This window comes from Plectropomus leopardus, chromosome 21 (assembly GCF_008729295.1).
Source record: "Plectropomus leopardus isolate mb chromosome 21, YSFRI_Pleo_2.0, whole genome shotgun sequence".
In the NCBI taxonomy this organism is placed as follows: domain Eukaryota; kingdom Metazoa; phylum Chordata; class Actinopteri; order Perciformes; family Serranidae; genus Plectropomus; species Plectropomus leopardus.
In genome coordinates this window covers 1,677,021-1,697,391 of record NC_056483.1, presented here as the reverse complement: position 1 = coordinate 1,697,391, position 20,371 = coordinate 1,677,021, and the positions used below count along the sequence as shown (strand labels likewise).

The 20,371-nt window shown below is 38.2% G+C and overlaps 2 protein-coding genes across 2 annotated transcripts in view; one reads left to right on the top strand and one right to left on the bottom strand.

The window, feature by feature from the left end:
• Window positions 1-20,371, top strand: part of LOC121960680 (cadherin-20-like) — a 656,497-nt gene that overhangs the window by 419,493 nt on the left and 216,633 nt on the right. The window lies entirely within an intron of this gene.
• mc4r (melanocortin 4 receptor) lies at window positions 5,884-7,096 on the bottom strand. The gene has a single exon (XM_042510490.1). It carries the CDS (start codon window positions 6,865-6,867, stop codon window positions 5,884-5,886), a length of 984 nt encoding a protein of 327 aa, XP_042366424.1. The 5' UTR covers window positions 6,868-7,096.

Below are 20,371 nucleotides of genomic sequence, written 5' to 3'. Positions count from 1 at the left end.
CTGCTGGCTGGGTCTACAGCTGATATCTCTAACACTCGGCAACACACACAAAAAAAATCTAGATTTATCAAATGAGCTGAAAGTAAGAGGGAAAATATTTATTTTTTAAATTTTGGTGTGAACCGTCCCCTTAACCACTATTTCTATTCTGTATGTCCTTCTTTCTTCAACATGCTTCTCTTTTGATGAACATTAGAAGCAGAGGCTGTTAGGGATGTGATGTACTTCCAGCTGGGCCTAACAAGGGAAGGCTGATGGTAATGGAAATGGGAAAAGATGAACCTCCTCGTCGCTATAGGAAGAGTGACCCTACTAACTCAGATTGTGGGCTGGCTTTGTAGCCTGTGGCAATCAAAACGAAAGAAACTTTTTGTCACCACATCCCAGGTGTCTCCCTAAAATACACTTTGTGCTTGCGTGTTGCAAAAAGCAGTGAGTAGGAGGTATGCCTAAAGAAACATAAATATTAGAGGTCTTTTATTTGCCTCGCCTTTTGGGAGTTTGGGAGACAGAAGCGAGCAGGCTGGAATAGGTAACTGCGACAAGACTTGCTTAAGCGGATATCTCAGTGACACCAGACAATAAATAAAGTTTCCGGGTGAAAAATAAAGCTTTTACTTGCAACTTTTTGCCATTCCCACTATGCCTTCTCAGTATGCCGGTGCTTTTATCCAAATCAATCAAGTGTGACTCCCAGTGGAAACCTGGAAGTGTCCAAGCGCGGGCTTGTTCTGCCTTTATTCTTTTACACTTCAAAAACCATGAAGGAGGCTGCTGATATTCACAGTGAATTCCTTCTTACTTCGTCCCACCAAAACAACCCAAAGTGCAGCACCTTACCGGGGCAGCATGAAGCCCACCCGCACTGCTGATGACCTTTAGTTCCATTGAGCTACAGTAAAAACACATTTAAAAGAAAAATGAAAGAGAATGAAAGTCGATTTTGTTATACAACTGGGACCAAACTGGGGATGTCAATCTGAAATGACTGAGAACAGCATGCTGAAACACCGCTTCTAGCTATTTGTTAAATATTTCATTCTGCTTAGGGCTACAATCACCATACAGCTCTCACATGCATATCACTCACTCCTGAGTGCGTATAATAGATGCTTGATTTGTTTCAGTATCACAGCAGAGATTATATATGAGAATTACACTCATAGAAATAAAAGTGTTAACTAGAACTGTATAAGGTTCTTATGCTTCAGTTATAAATTCATGAGGGTTTAAGTTTATAAAGTTGCTAAAAGGTCATTAAAATGTGATAAATAAGTTTTTAAAAATAGTAAAAAGTATGATAAAGGTACTTGTTGGTTAAAGACTTAATGCAGAGATTTACAACACCCCGGCTGACGGCATTGTCGGACATGTGATGCTGTGTGGTGAGGTCATACGTCAGTAGCATTGTGGGTAAGAGCAACATGACTGCAGACGAACACACGACTCCAGAATAACAATATTCTACATGTGACACTACAGGCGCACACAGAAAGTGTACGATTTGTTTCATATTTATGCTTAATGCTTAATGACTGTTACAGAGTGAGAGAAAAATGTTTGTTTTTCAAACTTTGTGTTTTTATCTTTGTTGTAGTTTTTATGGCGTATGACGGTGTTGGAAGTGTCAAAGGAAACAAAAAGGAGAGCAGATAAATCTTCAGAAAACAGTATGAAACATGGCCATTATTCTTCAGACCGGTGTAGCTACACTTAAGGAAACCCTTTCCTCAATTTTGTCAGATTCCTTTCATTTCCATCCCTTTTGTGTAACTTGTAAGGATTAAATGGAAGGAGGCTTTTTCTTTATCAGAAAACATCCCTGATGTTCAGCAGATTTTCAGTGTTTCTATCTATGAAGCCTAAAGGTCTTTTCTATGTAATTAAATTCAGAATGAATCAGTGTCATACGCCCCACTGATGATCCAGAGGCAGTATTGAATTCATGCTTCGAAAGTTATTTTCCAGGGGTATAAACTGTTTGTTTGCCTCAATCTAAATTATTCACCATGTGTGAAAACCCTGTGGGTGTTTTTCTAGCACATAAACGTCAGTTTGTCGCCACAGGGAACACACTGTGCCACTTCTTATATAAATTTAAAGTTTATGTTAGAACTTATTGCTACACTTGTGCTGGTCTGAATGCATTTTTCAGTGATATACTGTAAGTGTAAATTAATTTGCATCCTTATGTAAGCTTAGTTGTTTTTGAGTGTGAGGTTGTTATGATTTGCGAATTTGAGGAATTGTGGGTTTTGTTCTGTTAAAGTAAAAAGTCAACAATGTGTGCACAACGTGTGCTTTGTGTAAAGGTTAAAGTCTGCACTCCAGAGGAAAGCGGACAAACAGAGCTGTTGCTGAGGTGGCAGTCTGATTTATTGAAGTTACTTTGCTGCAGCGTTTCACAGAGGATGCATTGGTCAAGAAAACGGCTTCATATCAGCACGCATGAATCAAACTACAGGCCAAGTTTTTAACAGAAAATGAGACACCTGTTCACGTGACTTTTCTTGTGTGTTTTTATGAGCTCAGAAATGCACTTTGAGTTCAAAAAAGCATGAATAAATAAGGCAATATTGAAAATAGCACTTACCGACATGTAAAGACTGATAACATCAGTTTTTAAAATACTGTCACAGAGGATAAGGCTGCTCTTTACATCACAGTGCGACATATTTAAGGCAATAAGCACACGACACATACATACAAATACATTCAGTAAAAGCTGTCCCTCTGACATGATGAAAAATATATCTCTGTGTGGTCACGTACATGCTGAGAGCGAGGACAACCCACGTGTGCAAATTTACACAAATACCTACACAAATCACAAATTCACAAGCGCTTTGACTGGAAATCAACAGATGTCACGAGTGCAGTGACACTGGTGTCATCAGGTCTGTAAAGGACCATTTTTAGCCACAAAAAAATCCTGACAAACATAAAATTGACTTTCTGTTCACCCCTGCTGCCCGGCTTTAAAATGGAAATCAAAGGTGAGGGTGTACAAAAACTCAATCCCTGATAAGGTTAGGTGTAAAACTGCCATAATGTTGCCAAAAACTGGGAGCAGTGATTCTCAACTTATGGCCCAGGGGCCAAATCTAGCCCTCAGTAAGGTGATGGGTGGCCCCACGACCATTATTTTATATTAACAAAGAAAATAAATTCATTCAAACTGAGATTTTTTTGTACTTTAAATGCAAATAAGGTGCAAGAGTGTATGAAAAACTGTCAAAAAAGAACTTGGGTGCCATGGGAGGACACCCCAGGACCCCTTACAGAGGTTCAGCCTAATGACTGGTATACACTGTGCGATTTTGGGCTGTCTCAGACAAATGATGACCATTGTGACAGAAACGTGATGATATCTCTGGTTGCGGCTCTAAAACTGTGGTCCTACGTCGTACAATGAGAGCAGTTCAAGGATGGCTGTTGTCGTCCAAAGACAGCCTGAGATAAAATCTCTAAAGTGTGAGAAATTTGGGATGACCATCCAAGGGTGCGACTGCTGTTAGGACTAACCAGCCAATAGAAATGCAGCACTGATCAGCATGACACTGCTAAATGCTAATAAATACTAATACTTATTTTTAACTCTCGCTGCAAAACTGCTGTGCCAACTTAGCCTTTTTTTCCACAGCCACGACCATGTCCACATTTTCCTCCTCCTCCTCTCACTTTTTCTGACACACATAAATGCCACTACAGCGAGGGCTCGATTTGTTTGTTTACAACTTTCTCTCACCACTGCAGCGGCGTAGATAGATGACGCACGCCGATGATGTTGTGTTGACATCGATGGATGTATGTTGTAGCATGCGATTCGGTAGGTGATGTCATCGTATAGTCTGCATACATCAAACTTGATGTTGTTAAAATCCATGTCTCACAGTGTAGCTGCACGAAACTCATAAGTGCACAAAATTCACAGTCTACAGGAGGCTTCGGTCCCAAATGTCCTAAAATCCTAGAAAGGCCTGTGTACGCCAAACTTGTGCAGGTGCTGCACTGATGAGAGCAGACAGCAAAGATGGAAAATGGGCAATTCATTTATTAATTAGGGCTGTCATCATTCATGCGTTAATCGCAAATTTTAAAGCAAGCGTGATGACACTGGTATCATATCAAATGCAATGGTACCAGCATTTTCATGCTAGCTCTCAGGAAGGAGGCCATATAACACTCCAAATTTAAGCTAAATAACTTTGGTGATGGAAAAATGGTGTGGTCATTTCACAGTAGTCCCTTTACCTCGTTCAGTTTTTTGGTCATCATTTGATTCCTAATTAAGACAATCTGTTAAAAACATGTACTTGATAACTGTTGTGTAATGCAAAATAATGGTATTGAAAACGTGATTAAAAATTGCAATTAATCACAATTAACTATTGAAATTTTGCGATTAACCACCAAATGTATTGTTTGACAATCCTAAGACTAATAAAGATTATTTATTTTGTGTATTACTGGCCCCTTGTTGCCTGTCATTTTGCAAAAGTGGCCCCTGGGCAAAGCAAGTCGAGTATTCCTGCACAACAGGGAAGGTTCTGGGTCACCCTGAATTGTTTACCCATTTTTCTGCAGGGGCAAATGAACTACAAATAAACTAAATCTACACCATAAATCCTGATTAAGTGCTTTATTTTGTGCCTGAGACATTTTTTACTCATTTTAAAGCCATTTTTAAAACATCTTTTCCTGTAATCTGTTTTTCGGTATATTCTATACCAAGGCTTTATAAAATATTTACCCTCATTACTGTAGATATATAACCCAGGGAGTGATTTTACAACTTCACCACTCAGATCCCAGTCAATAAATATCGTCAGAAAAACAGCTCGTGGTTACTACACTGAGCAGGTTAGACACCGGAAACTGCAGATAAGCACAGAGAGGAAATGTGGTATTTTTTTTTTTATTCTTTGTGCTCTTGTTTTGTGATTTCCAGAAGCATCTGGTTTTATCTGGGTGCTTTTATGCTTTTAGAGCAGCTTGGAAAATCACACCTCTTTTCTGCAAAGTTGTGATAGATTTCTTGGCGGATAGTTTTGCCTCTAACTGAGAAAAATGCCATCTCTATTAAAAAAGGTAAAAGCTCACTTGAATTGAGCACGATGATACCTGTATTTGCCTTCATTTCCTCCTTTATAATTGGCACGATGCATGAGGGAAACCAGTGAGTTAAAATGTATTTCTCTCCACCATTCTATGTCGCGATAAGTAAATATTACATATACTTCTTTACATTCACTGCAATGCAAAACAGGAGTATATATGTACCTATCTCCCATAGCTTCTGTTATGGGGTGGATTAGAGTCTAAAACATGGAGGTAGTGTGTCATATATATGTTAATCTCTTTGCTAGACATGCACAGTCCATACACTGTAGCATTTAGGTTGCACATTGCAACAGCTGTGATATTTAAGTGCCATAATCCATAAAGATTTTAAACAGCCGTCATAGTGTTTTTGATTTGCTTTCACAGTGAGAGGAAGATTTCAGACTGAGAGAGAGATTTGTAAATGAACCACAGTTTAAGCATGTGTATTTGTAATATACTGTACATGCTGGTAGCATTTACTTCAAATTGCACTTTAGAACGGCGCTCACTGCAAAACAAAAAAAGCGTTTGTCTACTGAGTGATACTCTATTTTACAAGGGGTTTGTAAACCTACCTCTTCAGCAACCTGACTCACGAAACCAAAGGCGGGCGCCCTACTTATCAATCATTTACAGCCGACTGCCTGAGCACAGGGCACAACAGAGCCACATCAGTGATTACAGCTCAAAATCTCAAAGTCCTCATCAGTCAAGTTTCATTCAAATTGCTGATTGAAGCCAGCGGAGGCAGCGCTCTGCTGACACTCGACAGGCAGCTCACACACACAGGAGAGGGTGTGAGCAGCAGAAAATCTCTTTGAAGGTTTTCCTCATCTCCTGACTGCGAAAGGCATAGATGATGGGGTCAATGACGGAGTTGCACATGATGAGGATGAGGTACATGTTGAAGTGGGACATGAAGCAGGTGCAGTAGGGGTTTCTGGGGCAGGTGATCATGAGGATGAGGTGGAGAAAGAAGGGCGCCCAGCAAACCACGAACACCCCAAGGAGGATGGTGAGGGTGATGGCGCCCTTCATGTTGGCCCGCTGGTGGATGGGCGCATTGCCCGGCAGCGCCGCAATTCGCTTCATGTGCAAGCGCGCCAGCAGGAACATGTGCACGTACAGCGACGCCATGAGCACGAGCATGGTGAAGAACATGGTGATGAGGCAGATGAGCACGGTGGTGCTCTCCGAGTAGATGATGAAGAGGATGCCGGACACCGTGCAGCACGTCCAGATGCTGCTGATGACCAGCATCGCTCTCCGCAGGGTGACGATGTTGTGGTATCGCAGGGCGTAGAAGATGGTGATGTAGCGGTCGACAGCGATGGCGAGCAAGCTCCAGATGGATGCTAACAGAGAGCTACAGATCATAGAGTCAAACACATTGTCCATGCTTTTGATCAGAGTGACGGGGATGGTCAGGTTGCCTCCGTTGATGAGCGCTATGACGATAGTCTCTGAGGCGTTGGAGGCACTGACGAGCATGTCAGCAACAGCAAGGCTACAGATGAAAAAGTACATGGGCGAGTGGAGATTTTTGTTTTTGACTATCGCAGCAACAACCAGGATGTTCTCCAGCAGGCTGAGGATGCCCAGAGTGAGGAAAACCTCTGTGGAAATCAGCAGCTGTTCGTAGCATCCCGCCGAAGAGTCCTTCTCCTCGGCTGATAAGTCTTTGTTGAGCGGCAAAATGCCTGCAGTTTGGCTCCTGTTGTGGTAGCCTTGGATCAATCCATGGTGCTCTGTGGTGTTCATTATGCCTCCTTTTAAATCCCCAGTCTTCTTGGGTTTCTTCTTTTTCCGTTGTTAGTGGTCCATTTGTTTAGTTAAAAACTCAACATGTGTGCTCCTCAGTTATACTGGAGGACAACCGCAGTAAAACTGAAGTGGAATGAAGAAAAAAATGTTTTTTTCCTTTTTCACCCTTCAGGATTACCAATTATCTTCAAACGTCTGCTGCTGTTACTCTCAGCCAGAAACAATCCCAGCGCTTTGCTCTAATCTCTCCACTCACTGAGAAGTTTAAATAAACGCTCCCTAAAAAAGATGTGAGAAAGATGAAGAGGAAGGAGTTGAAGCGGAAAGGTGCGTGCAGGAAGGAGCATGTGTGCGACTGATAAACAGTGAGCGGGAACATGAGAGGCAGAGAGATCAGAGCGTACCGGCTCGCTGTGTGAGTGCAGCCAGATCATCACTTAGAAAGCCACTGTGGTCTTCCCGCTCGGTCTCTCTCTCTGCTATTATACCCGACACACACACACACACACACACACACACACACACACACACACACACACACACACACACACACCCCTGTAGTTTCTGTCCTATCCGCTCGCTGATAAGGTGGGAGGAGGAGCAAAGTCTGACACGACGTATAAATGAGCAGATTTTAAAAATGAGTGGACCAAATGGATATATGAAATTTAAAAAAATGATGTCACATCAAGGTTAGGGCACAGGTGCAGTGAAGTCTTTATCAAGATTTTTATTATTCTAAAAACGTTTGTATCTCTGTAATAATTAATGCTAATTAAAATAAAAATCCAATTTTTTTTGGCTTGTTTGACAAAAAAAAATCTGCCTATTGTCCCTGGAAACAAACCAAAACTATAAGATAAAAGAGGCTAAAAGGCACTGTTGGTGAACTTTTTCTGTATCACTATGAACAATTTCACACGACACATTTTTATTTGATATATATTTTTACATAAAGATGTACTGACTGGGGGAGCTGAAATGTTTAACTTTAGGTTTTAGATAAATGAAGCTGAGTAAAAACTCAAATATTTAACTCTGAAATATAGTGGAGTACCATTAAAGTAACATCACATCAAGTTATTTAAGCACTTTCAAGTTATTTAAACATGATTAAAGGGATAGTTTGGATTTTATAAGGTACTCATCTATAGTCAGTGTATTACACACAGTAGACTTCAGGCTGCTCATCCACAGTTTGGAGAAGCAGACAGAAGTACTGACATAGAGGCTAAGAAATGTAATGCTGCAGATGGTGGCAGCAACAAAAAGTATTTTAGGCTTCTAAAAAAAAGATCTCCACCCCAAAAGCCACCTTTCTTGTCCTGCATGATACATGGCTTCACATGACCAGTTTACGGATTACGGTACGGATTTCTTTTTCTTTCTAAATTGAGTTTATTATTCATTGCTAATGAAGTGGTGACATTAGCTATGAAATGTCCTGAGAGATGTTTTGCATTGATCATCTTATCTTGTGATTTTTGGTTCTCACGGCGTGATTGACAACATGTGTGACTACATGTTTGTGTAATAAAAGCCCGTAAAAGTAGAGAAATGGCTTTTGGCCGTGGTTGAACTAAAGGGGAGCAGCAACAGAACCTGGCAAGTCTGCACAGTCCGGTGTTTGCGTCCCGTCTGAATGTTTTGTTTTTTTGGGTTATTTTGTTCTACACCTAACCATGTGGCTTTTTTACCTAAACCATGAGTTTGTTGATGCCCCAGTGTTGGGCACCATGTGCTTTTGCTGCCTAAACATAACCACATGCTTTTGTGGCGTAATTTCATTATGTGCTTTTGTTGACATGCCCACGTTGGTTGCGACATCCCAGAACATCGACAGCAAATGCAGAAGGATACCTTGAGCGTAACATGAAGTCCACCAACAAAGTGGCAATATGTGACCTCCTCTGAGAACGTGTTGCAGCTGATTATTAATTAAAACGTTTGGATGCTGAGCAGGCGGCGTATAATTTGTTTTTAGAACTTTTTTCCCCCCAAAAATGGCTGCCTGCTGCTTGAAACTACACTGTGAGAGCAGTGAGACTAAACCAACACAGTGAAGTTATGCAAACACTGATGCTTACATGCAGTGCACGGTGTGTTCACAGCAATGCTGAACATGTCCTTCAGTCGATTGCATAAGTCAGAGCATACACTATATCACAATGCAAAAGTTGAGTTATTACGAGGTTTTTTTTAGTACGTGTATCTGTCTTGTTTCAAGGTCTGCTCTTTTGAACTGGTGAACTAAAATAACATCTCTGTTTACTTAAATGAAACTGCACTGAGAAATAAAGGGCATTTACTTCACCTCTGTGGGCACAATTCATTACCTATTTCTGGAAAAGGGACAAATTAAGAATAATGCTTTCCTTCTGCTCTGACATTTACGGGTATAAAGTGGAGTACAAAGAGATAGCGGGCTGAAAAAGCAAAGAAACAAAGCAATTTTCAGAGCTCACATAACAACAATGAATCTGGAAGAAAATGAATAAAAGATGATGTCAGGCTCAATTAATTAAAGCTGCCGACTGAGAAATGTGATTTTATTGTCAAAAAAAAAACCTTTTCCTCTTTGTTGTGGCACAACTTTGACAATATCAAAGATTGTTCTGTTTTAAATTATTATTTCAGTCAATACTCAGCCCTATTCAGCATGCTGTAACACGTGTTGCGGTCTCAAGAGAAAAAGCGGATGACGGAGATGATGCCGATAACCTTCAGTGAAAGGACAGCCAGCCTTATGAGGATATTGCATTAAAGTACACTAACAAGACATGGATTAATATTTGGGCATCAGAGTAGCGCTTGCTGTCACAGTGCGGTAAGTGTCTTTTTGTGTGTTCCCTAATTATGAAGTAATTATTAGCACAGCAAGTAAATGCCTTTACAAGCATTTAATTATCACCTACGTCCTTATTTAGCAATTATTTCCACAAAAGCCACATTCCTGGAATGACTATAAAGTATTTGAAATAATTATCAGCTCATCATAATTAGACTAGAATTTTTTTTTTTTTTTTTTTTTTTTTTTTTAAATCTCCTGTACAACCACGTCCCTCAAATAAAGATACACACACACACACACACCTCTGTTACTAATCTACTCACAAATGAATGTGGAATATGTTACAGGAGATGTTTGTGAGATTTCTCAGAGCTCTTAGACATTTAATTAAAAATTAAGGACTCCTATTGGGTGTTTATCTTAACTTTTACAATCAGATTTATGCAATGAAGCATCTGCAGCCTGTTGCACCAGTTCTCGTTTAACCTAAGTCAGATTGAGTTGTATGTTGTATGTTGTCTCAAAAGATGAATGTGGCCTATGCTGACACATATGTGTGCGGTGGTGTATCTGTGCCACTTTGCAGTTGCTACTGATTTCTTTTTTCTCCCCCGTTGGTTTCAGTGCTTCTGTTCTTTCCACCATGAAAATCATTGATTACATATATATACTAGAACTTTAGTGATACTCTAGACACAAAGAGACTGATTTTGTATTTTCAGGTACACGAATCACCTTCAGAATGGTCAAAAGGACCACGATTGCATTTTTGTCTCAATAAAGTCGATTCAAAGTCAAGTCATGTAGACTTTTAACACAAAGGCAGAAACACAGATAAAGGCCAAACCATAAAGCACGGAGACAATAGAGTGGAATGCCTCAAGTGTTTTTTTCTCGCCAAGGTGAGAAACGACATCCATCATTGTCTGAGGTGGTTATGCAACCAACATTTGTACGACTAACAAGGAGCTCGCAGTATCACGATGCTGAAGCATTTCTCTGAGAACTGAGACAAAGATGTCCTGCAGTGCAACGCAGAAACCTGCAATATTTTAACCCTTAGAAACCCAAACTTTCAGATGTATTTCATAAGTATTTAAACCTTTGAACCTTAAGCAAAACGGTGAGATTTCTTTCAAAAACATGGGAGAAAAGGCAAAGAGCAACTTGGTGAGAAATGTTCTACAATTTGCAAGTAATTAGTAGATTTAGGAAAGTATTCTTAAAAAGCTAAGAAAAATATGTAGGGAAAAAAGCTAGTGAAAACTATAGCTATAATGACCAAAATTACATATAAAATATATATATTTTTCCATTTTTTTCCCAGGTCATTTCCTTGTTACTGTACAGGAATTTGTTTAAAAGCTAGGGAAATCTATCATAATTACATATTAAAAGTGATTTCACATTACCTAATATTTAAAAATAAAATGAAAGGTATTTTTATTTAATATTATTATTATTATTATTATCATTACATATCTAAAATTATGTTACAAAATTATTACATTCTTTTGCAATAATTTTTTAAACATTTTTTTTTTCAGGTTAGTAACTGTAAAAGGGAAAAAAGCCTGGAAAATCTATAATTAAAATGATCATAATTATATATAAAGTTATACATAAAAAAAAAACCTCACACTTTTTGTCACTGACAGTAACCAAAGGTGCTGCCAATTCAACCAGGTCTGAAGTCTTCAGGGTAATAATATAAACTGTGGCTAATTTCTTGCACATTTTTTGGATCATTTCTTCTTTCAGTGCTAATTTCCTTCTTCCAATGTTTTGAAAGAAACTAAGCCAATTTGCTCTGGTTTCAAAGGGTTAATTACACTGTCCGTGAGCGATGCTCTTACTGAGGTGGGGTTTGGGACAATTAACCCAGCGACCAGAGAAACTACAGTATGCCACAGCTTCACAGAAATGGAGACGACCTTCGAAACGGTTTAAGGCAGACAACTGCAGTTGTATTTCTGCATTCACACAACATATATTCAACACACATTCAGTTCACAGCAACGGATCTATTTAAGCTGGAAGCTGCTGGTTTGACAATTCGGCTCTAACACTGCAGCAAACACTTTCTGCTACTGCCATTCAGGAGCCGCCTCCACCCAAACACTTGTGGGCTCAACACACCACTCAGAAAAAAGTCTCAAGACATCAGAGCAAGGACTTCAGGTGAAGGCTGAAAACTAACATTGTCTTCTTTGCCTCCCACATAGTCTGATAAGCCCGTACCACCTCAGTAAAACTACAACAGCATGGTAAAACCTCTGTGCACATTAAAATTTCCTTGCTGAGCACACATGGTTAACAATAAAACTCCAGGACATAAAGTCAAGATAACAATCTTAAAATTATTCATGCATTTTCATGTATATTTTAACCAGTATCTGAATTCTTCTTTACACAACATTCATTGTGTAATTCTCCAGGTTCTTTGCTCAAAAACAAAAAATAGACAAAGATGCATAGTCACAATAGTCCTCCTCACCTTGTGACATAAATTAGTAATACCATTAGCAACTACTGGAACGCCTTCTTTTAATCTGCTATGCAACTTTTACACTAAAAACAAAAAAATTTATATTTTTAAAACTAGGGAAAATATCTAGGGATACTGGACCAATTTCAATAATGGTTGTTGCTATTAGTCACCTAGACCAAAAAAAAGTAACAACAATACAATAAAAAAAGGAAGGTAAGGCCAAAGTTGAATAATGCTTTGGCTGAGCTATCTGAACAATCCCTTTTTTGGCTAGCACCACACCATTAAATCTGTAAAAACAATTTATTTAGTGTAAATAATATCTTACACGAGTGATGAGGTGGTGAATATTAACTCACTTTCATTTTAACCCCGATCAGTTACAACATTATACTAAACAAAATAAAATAACAGCTGCACATTTACAGTCTTTAACAAACCCAAAACAGGTCAGAAAGCATGACCTAGGTACTGAAACTTGTATTCAATGCATTAAAAGTGATTGCATAACCAAAACCACAAAAAACAAAGAAGTAAACATCCATTAGCCATTAAAATGACTCTACAGTAATGTGCCTGTTATGAGAGATAGTGAGTAGGAAGGACTCTTCTCTTGTGATTGCATTTTCCATGACAGTTTTTCAGGACTGACTAAGATTTAAGATATGTGATTTGATTTATAAAAAACTCAAGTTATGTGTTTGTTTGAGAACTGCAAACTTCAGAAACTGAGACGATCAGCAGCAGTGATAGAAACTCTGATATGAGAATGAAAGGAAACCACAGTCAAGGTTGTTTCTGCTCCCTTTTGAAAGCTGTTACCATGGTAAACGTGTAAAGCAAGTAGATACAGAAACCATATCCTTATATCTGAAATAACTTTCTCCTTCAAAATGTCATCAGAGTGAGTGTACTACCATCGTCGAACCTTAAATGCAGCAGATCTACAGTAAAAAATATCAGTCAGTTCTGATGTGCAGTGCTGTCTTTTATGACCACATATTCTACCCTGTGCTGCTTTTTACGCACCATGTAGCTCACTGGTATGCACTAATGGCAAGTTGCTTTGTGGAAGCTTTATAAAAAAACCTAAAAGGCATAAAAAAGGCAGACATAAAAGGGAAAGAACTATAGCATGCTGATATTATTGATGGAATGGTGGACGTCATTTCTATTTTCACTGTACAAAGCACTGACAGTTACCATGGTGCCTTTTGTAACGTTCAAATCTTTGAATTTTCTAATAGTCAATAAGACCGTATACTTTCTGTATTGCACCGAAAACTTGCAGGGGGCCACGAGCTTTGAACTTTGAGGAGGTTTTTCTCAGTGTGTGCAGCCACTCTTTGGGTGAGATGCACTACGATTCAGCATGTCCGTTTTTTAATTACGAAAACAAAAACATTAAATGATCAAATCACACAACTAATGAGTAATATCATGAAATGTCAATCAACTTAAATTAATTTGAAAGACATCCACAACCAGGTTTAGAAACATAATTACATATAGCCACCATATTGTATTCCTTGTAAAGGAAATTAGTTTATAGAAGGGTTTTAATGTGACATTCAAACAATAACACTGATTTAGAAACCTAATTTTCCCAAAGCCTCTAACTATTTAACCCTTTCAGACCTGAGCAAATTAGCTTGATGTCAGAAACATAGGTAAAAGACAACAAGCATGATCCAAAAATTGACAAATCATTTGTAAAAAGTACAAGAAAATTCCATAAAAATTTGAGAAAAAACAATCAAAAAAGTAATACAAAAATACATACCAAACAACAAAGCCAAACAAACGTGCTGAAATATGCTGAAAAAATAATAATAATTCTGTCAAATAAATGTAAATATTGTAATATAAATAGAATTCTTTGGACATTTTCCATAGCTTCTCGTAAGTAGTTTCCAAATCTACAAATGTTCTGCAATTTACTTTTCTTGCGAGGTTGCTCATTGCCTTTTTTTTCCCCCAGTTGCTCAGATTTTGAAGGTTTTAATAGTTGTGAAGGTGTCTGAGTGCAGCACAAGAAAAGTGATGTCAATCCAAGTTTCAAAGGGCTAAACTAAAGCTGTCAATAATTATTATTGAATTATTTTATAAATGTGTAGTAATATGTACTTAAAATTTTACAAATGCTAGTGCCATTGTCCTGAAATCAGGAAATATATCTAAAACCTGTGTAAGTAAATTTGCATCTAGATACAAAGCCGACTTAAGCAGATGTTTTTTTACAACACTTAAAAAATGGGGAATACAAGCATTAAACAAAAAAAATAAATTAAAATCAAAAGTGCATGTATAAAAATGGTAAAAAAAAAAAAAAAAAAAAGCAAAACGAGGAAACTAAAGTAGCTTGTCTGATTCCAAAAGGAAAGTTATTCGGCCCTTACGGCAATTGCCCTTCTACCTTTTTTCTCAAGCCTCAGTCTAGAAAACAACAGCTGGTGTGCAGACCCGACAGAAAGAGCAGAGGTGAGGAGGTCGATAATGAATGTGCAAGGTGCAAGGGTGCTCAGTGATTTAAAAAGAGTAGAAAAATGACTTCTAAATCCCGAAGGCAAGTTCAGACTTTTTATCACAAAAATGAAAAAACCTGACCAGTTAAATGTAACAGCATAACAGCATGGGTGACCTTTCAAAAGTCTGTGAAAAGAGAAATAAATATTGATTATTTTAGGTGATATTACCATTATCACCCACACAATGTCCTCAAAGAGTGTACAATCTGGAAATTGGGCTTTAGAGACAAAACAGTGAAAAGAAAATGTGGGCTTTACTCACAAACCATAAGTGCACAAGTGATGTTGCTTGTACCAACACATTTAGAAGTTTTAAAAGAAACAGCCATTATAAGTTGAGTCACCAGTGCCAGGGACATATTAATGGTGTCCTCCTGAGCTCCACATGCGTGAGCTTTTTAAATATTAATGCATGACATTTTTGCAAGAAAAAACTGTGTTTACTGTCATCACGGAGGTACAGTAGTGGTAAAATGAAAACTTGTGCTAGTAGTGGTAGTAGTAGTTATAGATTTCAACTAATTTACCTGGATTGGACTGGACTGTTTCAGTAGTTTCAGCAGAGATACACAGTAAGTGTAGGCCCTTCAGTGTTTCAGCACCATGGAGAGAGACACAGTAAGAGAAGGCCCTTCAGTGTTTCAGCACCATGGAGAGAGACACAGTAAGAGAAGGGACATCAGTGTTTCAGCACCATGGAGAGAGACACAGTAAGAGAAGGGACATCAGTGTTTCAGCACCATGGACAGAAACACAGTGAGTGACTCAATTTGATTGATTTAGCACTATGGAGAGAGAGAAAGAGGAAGTTTATTACGTCCGTTGTTTCAGTACCATGGAAAGAGACACAGTAGGTGAGCTTGACTGTTTCAGCATCATGGAGAGAGACACAGTAAGAGGGTGCAATTGATTGTTTTAGCACCATGAAGAGACACTCAGTAAGAGGATGAGCGTGATTATTTCAGCACCATGGTGAGAGAAGCACTGAGAAAATGGATTTGATTGTTTCAGCACCACGGAGAGAGAACAGTCAGAAAATGGCTTTGATTGTTTCAGTACCATTGAGAGAGACCCAGTAAGTGGGTGCATTTGATTGTTTCAGTACCATGGAGAGAGAGACATATAGTAAGAAAATGGGCTTGATTTTTCAGAACCATGGAGAGAAACATAGTAAGTAAGTCAGTTTCATTGATTTGGCACCATGGAGAGAGAACATAGTAAGAATATGGCTTTGATTATTTCAGTACCATGGAGAGAGACACAATAAGTGAGTTTGATTGTATAAGCAACACACAGAGAGAGAAACAGTAGGGGAGTTTGATTGATTTAGCACCATTCAGAGAAACACAGTCAGCAAATGACTTGGATTATTACAGCACCAGGGAGAGAGACACAAAAGGATAATGGACTTGAATGTTTCAGCACCATGGGGAAAGATTCAGAAAGTGGGTGAGTTTGTTTTAAGACCACGGAGAGAGACACAGAAACTGAATGGGTCTATTTCAGGAAAGACATGGAGAGACATAATTAATGAATTACAAAGCTCTCTATTTTCAAGAGGAGAACACAGTGAGAAGGCAACGCAGTCAGCTGATCCAAAGACTCATTTTCTCCATCAGCACAAGGTCTCAAGACAGCCCTTGCACAATCTTACCTAACATAACTATAGATAAAGAAAAGGGAAACTACATCGACTATGAGACTTTCACCACTAAAAATCATAGCGCAGATGCTGTTTGTATCTAAACAGACAGTGCACAACAGCAAACTGTGAGCACTGTGAAAGATCAGAAACTGAGGAAGACACTGTGTACAGCAGTGATACTCAAATTACGGCCCCCAGGCCAAATTTGGCCCCCAAAAGAATGGCATATGGCTTCCCAACCATTTCTAATACACAATGAAAATCAAGTGATTCATGGAGTGTGATTGTTTGCATTTTAAACACTACTTTTTTCCTTTTAAAACCACCTTGCACAATGTGCTATGGCAATACTGTGTTTTAATATGATCATGCCAATAAAGCCTCGTCGAAACTGAATTTGAATGGCCTTGAATGTTGCAGCACCATGGACAGAGACACGGTAAGTGAGTGTTTGACTGATTCAGCACCATTCAGAAAACATCTAAATTGAAATGAAATGGGTCTGGCTGTTTCAGCACCACAGAAAGAGACACAATCAGAGACTGGCTTGAACTGTTCTGACCCAAACTGCGATTTTGTCCAGGGATTAAAAAAATAATTTGGAGAACAACAACAAAATCTCACCCAGCTGATGCTGAGACACAAAACTAGTGCTCAAGAGGGTTAATTAAAACTGCATGTTTTACTGGATAATGGTGCTATGAGCATTTCCAGGGATCTGATGTTTAATAGATGATGAGCAAACTTTATAAAAAAGGCTCCCAGTAAAGTTATGTGCTCTGAAAGTGAATCCGAAGTAAAGAAAAGTTTTTGCTTTTCTTCTTTACTTCTCTGGGGAGGCTTCAATGCTGTGGCTGCTGGGGGAGATAATACCAGAAACTATTTCTTTGAACAGAACCCAGGAGTCTTAACTAAAAAAAAAAAAAAAAAAGAGCACATTAGAGTGACAGTCTGAAGGTTTTACCTGCTTTCAAATATCTTAGTTGCTTTTTATTTGTGCTGAGACACACAGATGGTTTTCATTTTTCCCCTTATCTTTTGCAATGATTTACTTTGGACTTTTAAAGGGGACAGAATGTATGGTATCTTTTACACCTGGATACTTTAATATTCCTGGGTTGACTTATTCATATCGTATGAATATGTGCAGCATATCCACATTAGTATCCTGAAATTGGTTCTCAAAGCATCTGTTTTCTACAATGGTGTACTGGGGGCTTGCAAGTAAAAAAAAAAAATAAATATAAAGCCAAGGGAGAGGGGTAATATGCAGATTTAGAAAAATAAAGGATATCTTTTTAGAGATAAAGTCATACAATTTAGAGCTTAAAAACTCTGTTAAACTCTGAGATTAAAATGGTCAATTTAGGAATGAAAGTTCATACATTTGTGATAAAAACTCAATCATAAATTTCAGAGAATAACCTTGTGAAATCCTCTGAGATGGTAAATGTAGGGGGAAAAACGTGCACATTTACAACAAAAATTCAAATGTTCTCTGAGATTATAAAGTCATATATTCAGAAAGAAGAAGCCATGAAATTCTTTGAGATTAAAGTCACTAACAAAACCTTTTAAAAACTTCATATATACATATAAACTCATATATATGAGCTGTATGGGTGTAACAGCAGGTCACCATTTCTAGATCTCCAGTTAACAGTAAGTAACATTACTAGATAAAAAAGGCAAATTCAGGCACAGATATGCGTGTACTAGAATGAAGGTTCAATAAAGACACAATATATAAATAAATGTATTTTACTATTGATTGTTTTTGTTTGATTTTGGTGTTTCACTTGAGGAACACACACTAATTTGATACAATTTTGGCTTTAACCTTTTAGTAGTGAACTGTAAAATAAAGTGGCACCGCAGCCATATCTGTGGTGTGATGAGGTTGATCCACCTTACACACTGAAGCGATGTTGTTACTTGACAAAAAACATAATCTTCTGACTTCCGAATTTCTGTTTTGTTTTCTCCCAAATTTCCGACTTTTTTTTTTTTTTTTACTAGAGATGGTCCTAATATGCCTTTGTAATTTTTATCATAAACATACACTAACTTTTTTTTCTCCAAATATTATATCTTTTTCTCTGAAAACTGTTACAATTAATTTACAAGAAAAAGCAATTCAACTCTATTTTCTTCCTCACGTCAGCCCTAACACTGAATCATACTTTCAGGCTTTCTCTAAAGCCTGCTTGTCTGTGAACTCACACTTAAATAGCGTACGTCACATTGACACATTTCGATTTGAAAAGGAGACCATGACCGGACATTGAAGAACATTGTTTTTCTTTCCCGGCTCTAACATGCCCGCTCCACATGCTGCTGCATGAGTAAATTAGCCCTGTTTTTTTTTTCTCTGTTGTACTCAGCTACATACCGCTTGACTCACCGGCAGGAAATCAAGCTTTGTTAAAGAAATCCGCACAAATAAACACGAACTCAGACATCTGCACTCATGCTGTGGATAAATGGAAACTGGTCAGTTTGACCTTTGGGGCAAACACATGAACCCATACACTGAAAAAGAAACTAACAAAGACCAACTCAACCTTTCAAGCACATGCACGTCAATACCCTTCATATGCACTTTAATGTCTACGTGCAGGGATGGGTCACACTGGCCTCAGATTTATAGTCAAACAGCTTTCTCTTATATGAGATCACCTTGCACCACAGTGAACAGAAGACTACTCTGCATAACAATTATTTAGATTATGTAAGTATAATTTATTGCCCACGAAGGGATTGAGTCTCAGCGGTCAGCCTCACAAGCCACTTAGACAAATAGATTTTACAGTGATCGTCAAACTGTCCTACAGTGTTTACTCTATATATAATATATAATACATAAAAGGTGCATAAAATAGGTGCAAAATATTCTGACACTACTGAAGCAACATAAATCTTGTACTGCATTCAGATGCCTTTCTCTTGCATTTACACCTCTGAAATCTGAGGAAAATTGGTTTGATTTATTTTAAAAATAATTGAAAAACTATAATGAGCAACTAGGCAAAATGTCACGCAAACTGCAAGATATTAGTAACCAAAATAATTTTCTTAATTAGACATTAAAAGTTATGTTACAGGAAAAAAATATATTTCTTTATCACTTTCTTGAGAGTTTTTTTTCTTTTTAGTTTTCTTTTTGTGTGGTTGTTTTCTTGTAACTTTTTACCAATTTCTTGCTATTTTTTTGGCCAATTCTTTTTAAGCTGTTTGTTGCCTTCCTGTGTGTTTGAAAGAAATCAAGCCAATTTCAGGTATTAGAGGGATAATGTGACCTAGAACAGAAATAATTTCCATAATTTAATATAAAGTAATTAATTTCGAGTCATTATCAGGTTAATTCCTGCTAACAGACAGTGCCACTTCATTGAGAGGGGGAACCCATTACTGTGAACAAATGGCTGAACGACTCCGCCTGGCTCTGCAGCAGAATTACTTAGCCCGTTATCTCATTTTGCACCACTGAGTGCAGATGAGAAGCTGCAGTTTCTGTCAAAATGAGAGCGGGAAAAATGGAGCTTTGGGATTTTATCTCGGCCACCGTGTGCTGCAGCCATTATGTTTTCCAAAGGGTTAGTTCCTCCAACACAAATGGACACATCAATCTCTTTAGTGCTCTGGACTCTTTTCAACATGCTAAATCCATAAAAACAAACATATGCTTGACTTGGACATTTTAATTGAAAATTAAGAAAGAAAGGAAGAAAGAATGAAAAAAGCTGTATGACCCACCATTTCAGAGTTATAGGAACTGATATATATATATATTACATTATAAACTATGCCAAAACTACATACATTATCAGTGGAATAGTTTTGAAAGTAAAGACTCAAATTTCTTCTTCTTGTCTTGGGTGCACCTCGGACAAAACCATTTTTCTTTTGGGTTTTGAGGCGGGACCAACACAAGTGAAGTGAAACCACTCAATCGGACAATCTGGGTTATCGCATCCAGTCATCTCTCCATATGACACCTGATGGCACAGGCAGTACGTCCGCTCATTGGGATCAACTGGCATATC

What these genes read in the sequence shown, in the direction of transcription:
- mc4r (XM_042510490.1), bottom strand. Translation starts at nt 6,867, where the DNA reads ATGAACACCACAGAGCACCATGGATTGATCCAAGGCTACCACAACAGG.